Source organism: Antedon bifida, chromosome 3, assembly GCF_963402885.1.
Source record: "Antedon bifida chromosome 3, ecAntBifi1.1, whole genome shotgun sequence".
Classification (NCBI taxonomy): Eukaryota; Metazoa; Echinodermata; class Crinoidea; order Comatulida; family Antedonidae; genus Antedon; species Antedon bifida.
The window spans coordinates 4,232,260-4,245,135 of NC_136228.1; the positions used below are offsets into that span (position 1 = coordinate 4,232,260).

A 12,876-nucleotide genomic window follows, 5' to 3' on the forward strand; every position below is an offset into this window, starting at 1 on the left:
GCAATCATTTCGCTTTAAAAAACAGTTCTTCAGCGAGGACGCTATAATCTTTGCTTTGCGCATGTTCACATGGCAGTTTTGACATGGCCAAGAACTTTGACCTGATGAGGATGAAATTACAGTGACCTGACCCGTTACACAGTGACATTGAACTTAACATTACCTCTCGACCCGCATACATCAAATTAAAAAATGTTGAAATGCAATCGGTTAAAGTTAAATGAATGAAATTTGTTGAAGAGTCATAGAAAGGATTCTTTAAACTAAAACTTTAAAGCATACCATTGAAAACAGACTAATACGATGGATAGATGTAATTGATATAGCCTACAGTAATATACAATCTTCTTTTGAACACCACTAGTCTGGGGATATCTTAGGGTACACATTCCCATGAAACGTTCTAACACTACAGGGGAAATGTTGGGATGAATTATTAATAACGTACATCACCTTCTGACATTTTGTGGTCTAAGGTATACTTCCCGTCACAACGGGAAAAATTAAACATGTTTAAAGTTCTCCCGGCGACCTACTGTAAAAACTCAGTATCTCAAGGCGACTTCTCTCGTCGATTCAACTCAGACAGCACCGACGAGTCAAGACGTTTCGTCGGGCCTCGTCGTACGATGCTGTCTAAGTTGGCCAGTTAGATGGATTATGCCTCTAATGCGACGACACATTATTTCACCTTTAAAGAAAAATACAAATTCATTCTTGAAAATGATTTATTTTTAGTACTTTTCATACATGAAAATTGCTCTAACTATATTGACGGACATAACTTTATATTCATCATTAGATTATCGTGGTTGTTTATTTTCATCCACCAGACTATACAATACCGCGTCTTGATGACGTGTACACATGAAAATAACTATCTACGATGACGCGTTTATTATTGTGTTTGTTTGTTTGTTGTACAAGAATAGTAGTGACCTTTTTTTTTATTCCGTTGTCAGGTTCAACAAAGTGACTGAATTCGCATCTTATCATGAAAACGTAGATTCAAATATCACAGGTAAGATCTTAGGCCTATAAGAATTTAAAAAATGATGATACATTAAAAAAGGATGACTGAATTTGATATTAATAATAAATATGAATACAATACACTTCTATACGATGATGTCAACTTTGTGCATTTTTTTATATTGAATTTTCATTTTTATTATTTTTTCCAAAGATCAAAACGATGAACAGGTGAATACTAGTATTAAAGGCGCGTTTCCAAAGTTGTTTTTAAAATGTATCTGATGATGAATTACGTATTGGTTGAAAATGAATGTTCAAACTAGTGAGATATACCCAAATATGGTAGTGATATGCCCAAATATGGTAGTGATATGATATCATCATGTACATATATGGGCACATCACATTTTTTCTCCACATAAATTTTGATAGTGTATACAAAGCTTTAGGCCAACTATTACGTTTGATCTAAACGTTTACCATTTTCTTTTACAATTGAATCTTATACCTCGGGCTGGATACGCAGTAAAGATAGCTAGACCAATTACGACAGCATTGTATTCGGGCGTGACCTAAGCGTTATTTGATATGTTTACTGAAAGAAAAGTTATGATAGATGACGTGTCATCCATATTTATAACATTCGTGTTTATTTATAATACATTTCAGTATATATGAGCTATATGAGCAAAATGCATGATGGGAAGAGTTTAGGAGCGAACGTCACAACGCGTACGTACAAATCATGTTAAGTACGCGTTGTGACGTTTGCTCCCAAACCCTTCCACCATGCGTCGCGCCCTTTTGTTTGTTTGTTTATACAATATAATATACAGATACACTTGCAGAATACAAAAGATAATTGGAATTACCAGGAATTACACAATCGATTCACATTGCCGTATCTCCATAACCTGACAATATTTGTTCAGTAACATAGGCAAATTCCGTAATACAGCATCTCATGTGTATCCCATGTGCCTGTATCACGCAAGGTTAAAGGTTAGGCGATATATAAGAAATACTTGTGATGCTTTATCACGGTATTTTCCTATGATATTGCAGAAATTTAGATAGAGTACCGAGAATCGGCTACAATAAGATGGTGACGATAAACCGAAAATGACAATGATGTTTTATAAAGTGGACTTACAGTTTATCGTTTTTTAAAACGATTCTATGCTCCTTAATATTCAATATTGATTTCTAAACATAACGTTTATGTAATTTACAAAATCGACTAATACAAGTAAAGTGGATTCCTATTGAATTTGAGCATGTTCTAATAAAAAAATAGTTAAGCATTATTGATTTTTTGAAATTGATACAGAAAACAAGGATTAATTATGTTTGATGTCCCTTGAAACCAGCTATCGCTGTTAAATTTGAGAGTAAATTATTTGTAAACCTAAGTCTAGATTATCATGGGGATTTAATAGAAAAGAGAATTGTTGTGTCGTCAGAAATTAATAATCTCGACGCACGATTTACTGAATAAATGCATTAAAGTACGGTTGAAGTGAACGCATTGACGTAGCTTTTGTTGTTGTACTAAAATCATAGAGATATTATAGAACAAAAATAGAGCGCGCGCTAACTAGACGAAGGCGACAAAATGCAATCAGTGCAGGGCACTAGACTATTTGTCCTACAGTTCCAACATTTGGTTAATCGGGAGCACTCACAGAACACATAGAGAGCCATACATTCGTGTAGAAACACGTCGGGTTATACGGATAATAATAACTAAATACGTTTTAGTAAACGTTAAATCACGCGCGGTATTGGCGTTACATAAAGGCCATATACTGGCCCAGTCGATTGCGCAAATTTGAGTTAGACCGACCGACCAACCGACCAACATAGTGAGCTATAGAGACGCGTTGCACAGATACAGATGTGTGACGTAGTACGCGAAATTTACCTACGTATCGATACGGAGTTTGCGGTAACTACATTGATAACGTATCATGCAGTTTTCTGAAAATGTACATTTTTTCTCGCCGAGAGTGCCAAGTTTCGATAACGACTGTTATTATTTGGCATGACACACAGAAGCCTACACTTAATATATATTATGTAAAATTGCAGTTGTGTACTTTAGAAGATGCACACAATGCTCAGGAAGTCTGTTGTCTAATATCGTCTGTCGCCACTAACGCAATGCCGTGTGAATCGGATTAATCAACAGATTTAAGCTCTATTCACATTTATTTGCAAAGTAAATAATCTAAATCGCATAAATATTGTTTCAATTCATTCTATATTAATATTGCTTCAACGTTAGATTTGATAATTATTCTTTAATTTAAATATATAAATATGTACTTTAACATGTTGCACATGAATATATTTGAGTAGTCAACCTTAGAAAGGACGTATTAAGTCGTTCAGAATTCTCAATAATAATAATAATAAGCATATAATAAGTTATATAAAGTAACGACATAAGTTAAATTCATTTATTTACAACGAGTGCATATCAATCACAGATCCATCCACCGTTACCCAGCTTGTTACCTATTTATACCGTTATCCATTACGTCATTCTAGCTATAATCAATCACGCATAATAACGAAGAGTAACTAGCGCCACCACAATTGTAGTGCTTAAAGAGCTCGCTACGTTATTACACAATTTGTAAAAAGCCTGTTTTGTAAATACTGTGAAATAAATCGTACTACAGGTGATCCACGGGACTGAAACATCTGTATATTCTACTAATAAAATCCCCAAAACAATAAGAAATCCAATCCAAGTAAAACTATCAGAACTGGCTGTCTTTGAACTCATTTGCTAGGCCTCCTCACAAAATTAAATCACCTCTTCTTCTACTGTTTTTTGTAGGATGTTCAGGCTTACGGCAGTGGAGTTGGTACTCCTTTGTGCCGTTCCTTTCATTGCTGTCATAACCACACTTCTAATACTGTGTATATGCTGTGATAATGGGAAATGGTTCAAGGGGTTTAGGCTACAATCTAAAGACTTTAAGAATGACAACATTACACACAGCCTTGCGCAGGCGACACCAAAGAAAAAGAATGACCTGACTATATTGGATACAAACAGAGCAGGACTTCCAGATGCATTCGTTATACCAGGAAGTAAGTGTCATTTGCGATGTCAAAGTTCAAGGTAAAATTTCAAAAATGCTCCGATCGAGCTGACTATAACTTATAATACTCGATACCCGATCAATTAGTATAATTCATAGTGTTGAAAGTGTAAGTTCAAAGGTCACACAATTCATGACTGGGTTTATATTCTATTGAACATGTGTCTCTAGTTATTTATATTGACAAAACATTGGATTGAAAAAAGAATGATCTACCTGAAATACTGTAATTCAAAGCAAAAAAATAGTCAAATTGACTTGAAGTTTTTGGTTAAATTGAACCGTTCATTTTGTCTTTAAAACATTAATTGTTTGGGTGTTTTTCTACGTAAGTGATACACATTATTAAAACTACAAAATGGCCTATTTGGAGACTCTGATTTGATTAATCATCTTAATTTGTATGTTCTATTATGTTTTAACTATTTCATCGCGGTCTTCTTTGATTTGTATTATCTAGCCAATCTGTTCTATAAGGAGTATAATCTCAAAATAGAAAGGCGTATCATTGTTGCCTATCACTTTAATTATTATTGATATTCTTTTATTTTCTTTTCCGCTAATTGATGATCCGGGCTAGGTTACATTTCCGAGTTTTATCAATAAGTTTTACCGGCGGGAATTCAATTATTTTCTCAAATTGATAAATTTCTCAAAATGATTGATCCAACCAATTATTATTATATGAAATAATATTGTTTTTTATTTAAATATAAAATAAATCTGACCAATAACAATTATAATGGTGAATCCGTAATTAGCTATGTAGAAAAAGTTATTTTCACAATTCTATGTGGGCCTCTAGCCTACCTTTCATTCAATAATGGCTAACAAATCTTAGTTTAAATTTATAATGTCATTTTCCATCTATTATAAACCAAAACATAATTTGAAATTTTGTAATCCTATATTTTACATATTTTTGCATTTAACCGACGTGACTTTCTATATCGTAATCCGTTACAATTGAAGCAAAAACAGGCACCTGGAATTATTAATCGGGTTCGTAGATGTACTGGTTTCAGTAATATAAAGGTATTAGGCTAAACGATTGATGTGTCGCCCACGGCTAAGTTAGTAATGCAACTTAACAAGGACTTACGCCGAGGTGGAATTGGAAAAAGCTATTAGTTCACGTTTTTCCTTTCCCTCTATTTTCCCTTTCTCTCGCTTTTTATCCTAGAATTTTCCTTTCTCTCCTCTTTTTCTTTCCTTTCACCTTTTTCTTTCCACTAGCATTTTCTTTTTTCCCTCACTTTTTTATTCCTCTCGATTTTTCCTTTTGTACATTCCCTTCCTCTCGCATTCTCCCCTTCATTCATTTCGATTCTTTCTTCCGTCTATTTTATCTATTTAGATTAAGTTTTTATAAAGTTGGGTTATTATTGATTTTCCTCCATGTATTTTAGCACCACCAGCACATGGAGAGGTAGTCGCATGCCCACAACCACCGATAACACCACGGCCGATGGATCGTCAGCATTCCATGTCGTCTAAGCTAGATCCGTCGACCTTTGACCCTTCTAGTGACATGTACAAACCACCACCAGAACCCGTGAGTAGCCTATAGCACAAGAAGATATTACAGTGATTAGTGAAATATCCATAAGTAATTACACGCATAAACATGATATTCTCAGTGGTCTACGTTAACAAGCAATAATTTATTATTATTATTGACCAGGGTTCTTCATAATTCACATTTATTAAGTAGAGCATGTAAGACGACCGTACGAAATTATTATATTAATAGATTGCCTATAAAATATGCATATAATATTAATGAATATCTGACGTGTATGCAGTCTACCAGATTTGATATAAACTATGCTTGACAATCGTGTTTTTAGAAAAAAAAACATTTCGTATTCTAATCGACACTAGCAGTCAATAACCTTTATTTTCCTCCTCACTAACTATCTACTACTAAATCGAATGACCGATAGGACACTCGTGCTGTTCGAGATTCTCCGTAGCCATTCGGCTATCTTCGCGACCGCTGAATTATTTATCGGCCATTATTCTCTATTCGTCACAATCAGATCGCAGAGAGCCACCATGAATTCGGGTAAATTAAAAGTCCTCATTAATGTATTAGGCTACACATACAGGTCTGCAGTTGCAGTTCTGTATGTAAAATCTTTTAAACACCCTACTGAATTATGACTAGCGATTGTATTAGAACAATTAAACAAAAGAGACTCAACACTATACAAATAAGTCTAAATTATAATATTTGATAATTAAACCTATTCATTGAACGGCTCAACATGTTGTTGGTTCGAGATAGGTTCGCAGTCGTCGTCGTCTTGCCTGGAAGATGAAGTCGTTTACACATAACCGAATTACTGAAGAGCAATTTTGATTAAATTTATTTAAACAAGGACAAAGCATAATACAGTATAATTCAATATGAGGCTTTTTAAATAAGCACAGCTGAAAGTATAATTTGATAGTCAAACCTAAACATCAGTTGAAGATTCATCTATTCTCCACTAGATTTTTCCATATTTTAGTACATTTCAACATTACAGACTTCTAAATTTAATGAGTTATTTGTGGCCAACATGTGTCAAAATAGATAGAATTAATTAAAATCATCATGTATATAATAACCCTACTGTATACATCGTAATGTTGTTATTAAAGCTTGGTTCCCCACTAGATACGCAATGCAAGGACCAAGAATTGACCAATCACAAGCGATGGTTTATTCGAATGTCGATTGTCATTGGTCAACCCGCTTGCCTTGCGTCTTCGTCATTGTGTTGCGTCTCTAGTGGGAACTAAGCTTATACGGATTATAAATAACATTGATGTTAAATATAATTATTCGTTAAACATAACATATACATATATAAATTATATATTTAAAAGATGATATTTTTGTTTGTTAACTTCATTTTTGTTTTTGTTTCTAGCCAAGAAAGAAGTCGCTTGTTGAAGGTCCCAGTCTTGGCATCTTAAATTTTGAGCTAAAATATTCGCCAGACATGAACTTACTAACAATACGACTTATAGAAGCACGGAACTTACAGCCGCAGGATTTTAGCGGCACGGCAGATCCTTACTGCAAGGTCACCGTCCTTCCAAACTGCCCCAAAACTATGCAAAGCAAAGTTCTAAGAAAGACCTTAAACCCGCAATTTAAGGAGAGCTTTGTCTTTGAAATTCCAGAATTTGATCTACACAGGCAGACTGTAAAAATACAACTGTATGATTTTGATCAGTTTTCACGGGATGATTATATAGGTGACGTAATACTACCGTTGGATAATGTAGATCTTAGTGACAAATTAGAAGTTTGGAAGGAAATCAAAAAGTTAAAAGAAAAGAAAATGAAGGTAATGTTGAAATTGTGGGATGTATAATCATAAGCTCTGTTTACACTATCAAACTTTATGTGACAAAAAATGTGATGCGCTCATATACGTTCACGATGTCGTCATATCACTACCATATTTGGGCACATTACACTTTTTTTGTCAAACTATGTTGGTAGTGTAGTCAGAGCTTACAAACTTGCAAATTTGACCAAAGTTTTGTTTACAACCTCATTGCTTTTCTACACAAGTTAATGGAGGCCGTCATTTTTGTTCACCATCTTGATGTTATTTGATTCGCTGAGTTGAGTAACTTCATACATTTCAATAGTTTGTCAAGAAGGTGCACTGTCGAACTTTTTCAAACTTGATTTCTGCAGTTTTTCCTAGAATTTGACGACTGGTCTACACTAGCAAACGTTGGAAAAACTATCAGAGTTTGTTTAAGTTAGTTGTCAAAAAAAATTGGCTAGTGTAGATGTAGTGGCTAACGACTACCAGGTATGAAACGCGGCCAAGGACAAAATGTTTATCATTCTAATCTAGTATGGTAAAACCAAGAAGTTTCAAACGTCATAAAACGACCTAAGAAAGCTATTACGATTTGAAAAAGATTTGGTAAAATCCCCAATCGTTCTAATTAATAAACATTGACTGCTGCGACGCATCGATGTACATCAATATATTGTAATGACTTATGAATAAACAATTTTTGTTTTATTAGAATACAGAGATACCAAATCTAGGCGATATTATGTTCTCATTATCGTATTTGGAAACAGCAGAACGACTTAATGTAGTAATCCTAAAAGCAAGAAACTTGAAACAATTAAGTGAAAAGAAAGACCCAGGTATGTAAGAAATAAAATAGTTGGTAGTTTCGATTATTTGCGCAACTAGTTACACAAAGGTGATATATTAACAGGATGCTGAGCTCCGGAGATCAAAGGGTTGATATGTGGCTGCGACACGTCAGTTCCACGACCTTTTTTTAACAGACACAGCGCGCCGCGGAGAATGTATGTACATGTAGAGTACTGTTGGTATTTGTCGCAACCAGACATAAGATCAAAGGACTGTTACGAGTTCCTATTTTGGCAAGGCGAGCTCAATGTCCTGTTAATTCGTTGTGTACATTGCTGCTTCTTACTCTATTCCTTGACATAGTTTTGGCGGATTCTAACGTAGATACTAGAGGCCGTCAGAAATCGAAAGCTAGTTGTATACATGGTGCATCTGGAGGCTTAAAGATTCACCAACAGTATAATGATATATGCTTTTACTTGTCTTTTGACGTGTTGTAAATTTTAAAATAGATTACATGTCAAGATAATAATATTAAGTTTAGAAACTATCAAATATGACGATTAAAGTACCAATAAATTTTCCTAAATCGCTATATCATGTTTCAAAATAGTTATATTGCTCATCTACAAGATAAAAGTAAAAGAACGTCTAATTGCTTATTGAGTATTAGATGTATATTTGTGCTAATTATTAAACTGATTGCTCTCTAGGGCGATTCACAATCAATTTTTCTTCCGTGACGTCTCAGAAACTATTTGCCGCTTGCGTATTAAACATTGATAACCATACTGTACTGTATTTTGCACTTCCACGTCATGGTGACCATTACAATTGCAAATATGCATGCGCGTTCAAATGTTGATGAAATGATGCGGCTTTTGTACGCGCTCGTCACTATTGTGTCTGTCGCGTTTCTTTGACGTTTTAATATCAAGATTGCTATTTGCCATTGATGGATCATCACACACTTTAGAAGAATATGTAAGAAAACTAATACATGATTTGCTGAATTTAATTTGACGTACAATGCAGCTGATATAAATGACCTATAAAATCATGTTGTTTATACAGCATATTTTTTCAAATAAAATAAACTTTCAATATCTTATAAAAACTGTATGTACCACATGACATGCGACCCATTTGGATGTACCACCCATGGAACGCGACACATTTAGACGTACCACCGTATGACACGCGACACATTTAGACGTACCACCTATGATACGCGACACACTTGGATTTACCACCACATGACACATTTAGACGTGCCACCACATGACACGCGACACGTTTAGACGTAGCGCCACATGACACGCGACACACTTGGACGTACCACCACATGACACGCGACACATTTAGACGTACCACCACATGACACGCGACACGTTTAGACATAACGTCACATGACACGCGACACATTTGGACTGAACGACATGTTTACTAGCGAATAAAACATACCCATGATTTATTATTTTTCAGATCCTTATGTAAAGGTGTCTGTATTTCACAACGGAAAGCGATTAAAAAAGAAGAAAACGACATCCAAACATGGCGTCCTCCAACCTGTCTTCAACGAAGCTCTAGTATTTAACGTTTCTAAAAATTTTCTTAAATACTTAAAATTAGAAGTCAGTGTCATACATGACAATAGAGTTGGACAAAATGAGGTAAGTGTCAATTATTATTTGGTACGGTCTAATAATAAACACTAACAACCAGTTTTTGTCCACATTTGCCCTTCATAAATATGACTCAATCACTGAGTCTAACAGTCGTTCTATGCAGGCTCATTATTGTGTTTCCGGGGAAGCACAGAATTATTCTTTTGATTGGAAAGCTGTGTTAGTCGCATGGCGTATAGCGAAAACCGAATGACACGGTTGTAGTACGTCTATTTTCAATGTATGTACTATACACTAAAATCCCTTCTATATTTTTATTTTTGTCCTATCAGATAGGTGGTAATCCCCCTGATACAGGGGCTATTTTGTGAACCAGTTCACCGGGGCAACCCCCTACTCTTTTCGAATAATGAACTGGGTTCTTTAAACAGTTATAACCTGTGTACACTGGACCTACGGTTTATAGTCCTTATCCGAGAAGACCACCACCAGAACTAGGAGCGAGTCGGCTTACTAAATTTTACTGATTTGGATGCATTTCATCTTGCTTGTTCGTTGTCAGATAGCAGTAGGCCTAAATGTAACCAAAGTTGCTCGTAAAATGTTGCTATATTTATCATCTAGACTTGGCCTATATTTATTCAGTCGTCAACGAAACTATCCATAACATTTCAAATGAAAAGAATAATTTGACTCCTACTCAAGAATTGTTTTAGATCACATTACACCTACTTAAAATTATAAGGATTATTACTAAAACACAAAATACAAAAAGGAAACGAAACACAAAATTAGCCTTGTATATTTTATTATTAATTTATAATTTACTGAGAAATATTTTCATTCATTCATTCATACACATTTATTCAGTTATTTGACAATAACCTGGGCCCGCACTAGAAGCAATATCTTGTCTCATGAGGCCCCCTACAATATAAATATGCAAAATACATAAAGAGAAATACTGTTAAAACAATCATATACCGGTAATGAAGTGTATGCACAATGCGATCGTAAATCCTACGAACATAAATTCGCATGACTAGCGTTTTGCCATTTTCCGCGATTGCGCTAGATTCAGAAATTCACAGACATTTACGTAACATCTTCCTAGTGTTTATGTTGTAATAGAAATACATATAGTGACCACTATAGGCCTACTAATAGTGACCAATAGGCCTACTAATAGTGACCAAAAGGCCTACTAATAGTGACCAGTACTAATGCAGTAGTGACCAATAGGTCCACTAATAGTGACCAATACTAAAAGTGATATATTATATTCCAGGTATTAGGAAAAGTTGTTGTGGGACCAGACTCGCATGGAGAGGAGCTGGCACATTGGAATGATATGATAACATCGAGCAAAGCCGTGGCAAGATGGCATCGACTGTTTCCTTGATTACCAAACGTCACATCAAGTAATGAAAACGTCTGGGCTTGAGTCTATGTTGGAAAACGTCAGTTCAAGAATCATAGAATTCAGTGTACGCACAATACATTAGTCTACATACTTGTAACCGATCGATTCTTGACTTGGAGATGAATCAATGGACATCAAACTGTCTATATGTCTTGGAGATTTAGTGCACGTGATCTAGAAAGTTAAGTGGATGTCTTTATGCCTCAAAAAGGAAAACCACTTTTTAGGACACGATGATGCCTTTTCACTTTATGTCCGAATTACGAATAAAACGAGATTACAGACTAAATATTCTGTAAATCCGTAAGATGCGAATAAACGTGACTCGACTTAAATCTGAATTATCTCTTACCGATCCTTTATATTCTTCAACATTTCGCCATGAAAAATCACAAGATAAAACAAGCGTACACATTGATGGTAATCGACAACACGTTATTTTGTACGCACACGTCGTGCAGCAACTTGTTTTGTCCTTCCTTATACTCTTTCTACACTATCAAACTAGTTTGATGTGCCCGAATATGGTAGTGATATGCCCAAACATGGTAGTGATATGACATCATCATGACAATATATGGGCACATCACATTTTTTGTCACATAAAGTTTGATAGTGTAGACAGAGCTTTAACGATTTGTCAATGTCAAATTTGTTAAAGCTTCTTTAAAATATGATTTGTTGCCCGTTGGCTTAGTTTCAAACTGAATGGTTAAAGAACCATAATAACTGACATAAATGCAACATTAACCATAGATGTGTTAAGGAACTGCTATACAAATTCGTAATTCATTACATCCAGTTGTCATCTTTTAAATGACTCTTCCCTAGCAGATGTTGAAATACTCTCTTAAGAAGCCCTGTATTGATCCTAGCCTACGGCCTGTTCGAATGCAAACCTATTTGTTAACGATTTATTGTAAATTTAAAGATAATTTAGGTGGCTATTCTACGGATGTATTGTATAACGACACTGATTTGATACATCGCCCGTGGTGTATTCTCAACTCAATCTAACCTAGGAATATGATCATAAAATAACATAATAATAATAATAGGAATAATCGGGTCACGGGTCACGTATTTCATCTGCGTGAGCCGAATATGTATTTTTATTTATAGAATTTTGTGCATGATGTTTTGTTTGTGTTTACTTATTTATTGTATGTATATGGGTTGTGGAAGTGGTTATATGAAATTAAAAATGACATTGAGAGACACGAAAGTATTTGACTCTGTTTAGTTGTTATTTTTTGCGAATCAGGGATGTGTGAGAGAGTAATCCGTCAATGTGTATGAACAAATAATATTGAAACAAATCTAGACGGCGATTCGGCTTAATATTCGAGAAAAAAACAGAAACAACAAATTTGGGACTCATAGCACGTAAACCTGCACTTCACCTGACGAACATAAATAGAAACGCCCGCTAGAGGCGCTCGACCAAGAATAACCAACGTAAACAAACACTTTTAATTATTAAAAAATACTAGAAGAAGAAAGGGTGCTGTAAAAGGGAGGGATACCATATATTGGACTAAAATGCACTTGAAAACTTCCTATTTTCAATATTTCTTTCGCTTGCTCCTCCTACGCCACTACTAATA

At 34.9% G+C, this 12,876-nt stretch overlaps 1 protein-coding gene across 2 annotated transcripts in view; it reads left to right on the top strand.

The window, feature by feature from the left end:
- The window catches only part of LOC144837084 (synaptotagmin-A-like), a 28,454-nt gene extending 17,041 nt beyond the window's left edge, over positions 1-11,413 (top strand). For both annotated transcript variants that reach the window (XM_078692073.1, XM_078692074.1), the window contains exons 2-8: positions 963-1,021; positions 3,824-4,080; positions 5,501-5,646; positions 7,013-7,435; positions 8,139-8,265; positions 9,704-9,891; positions 11,135-11,413. In XM_078692073.1, the coding sequence (XP_078548199.1) occupies positions 3,825-4,080; positions 5,501-5,646; positions 7,013-7,435; positions 8,139-8,265; positions 9,704-9,891; positions 11,135-11,248 (1,254 nt within the window). In that variant the 5' untranslated portion in view covers positions 963-1,021; position 3,824 and the 3' untranslated portion in view covers positions 11,249-11,413. The remainder of the gene's footprint in view (positions 1-962; positions 1,022-3,823; positions 4,081-5,500; positions 5,647-7,012; positions 7,436-8,138; positions 8,266-9,703; positions 9,892-11,134) is intronic.
- The last annotated feature ends 1,463 nt before the right edge of the window (positions 11,414-12,876 follow it).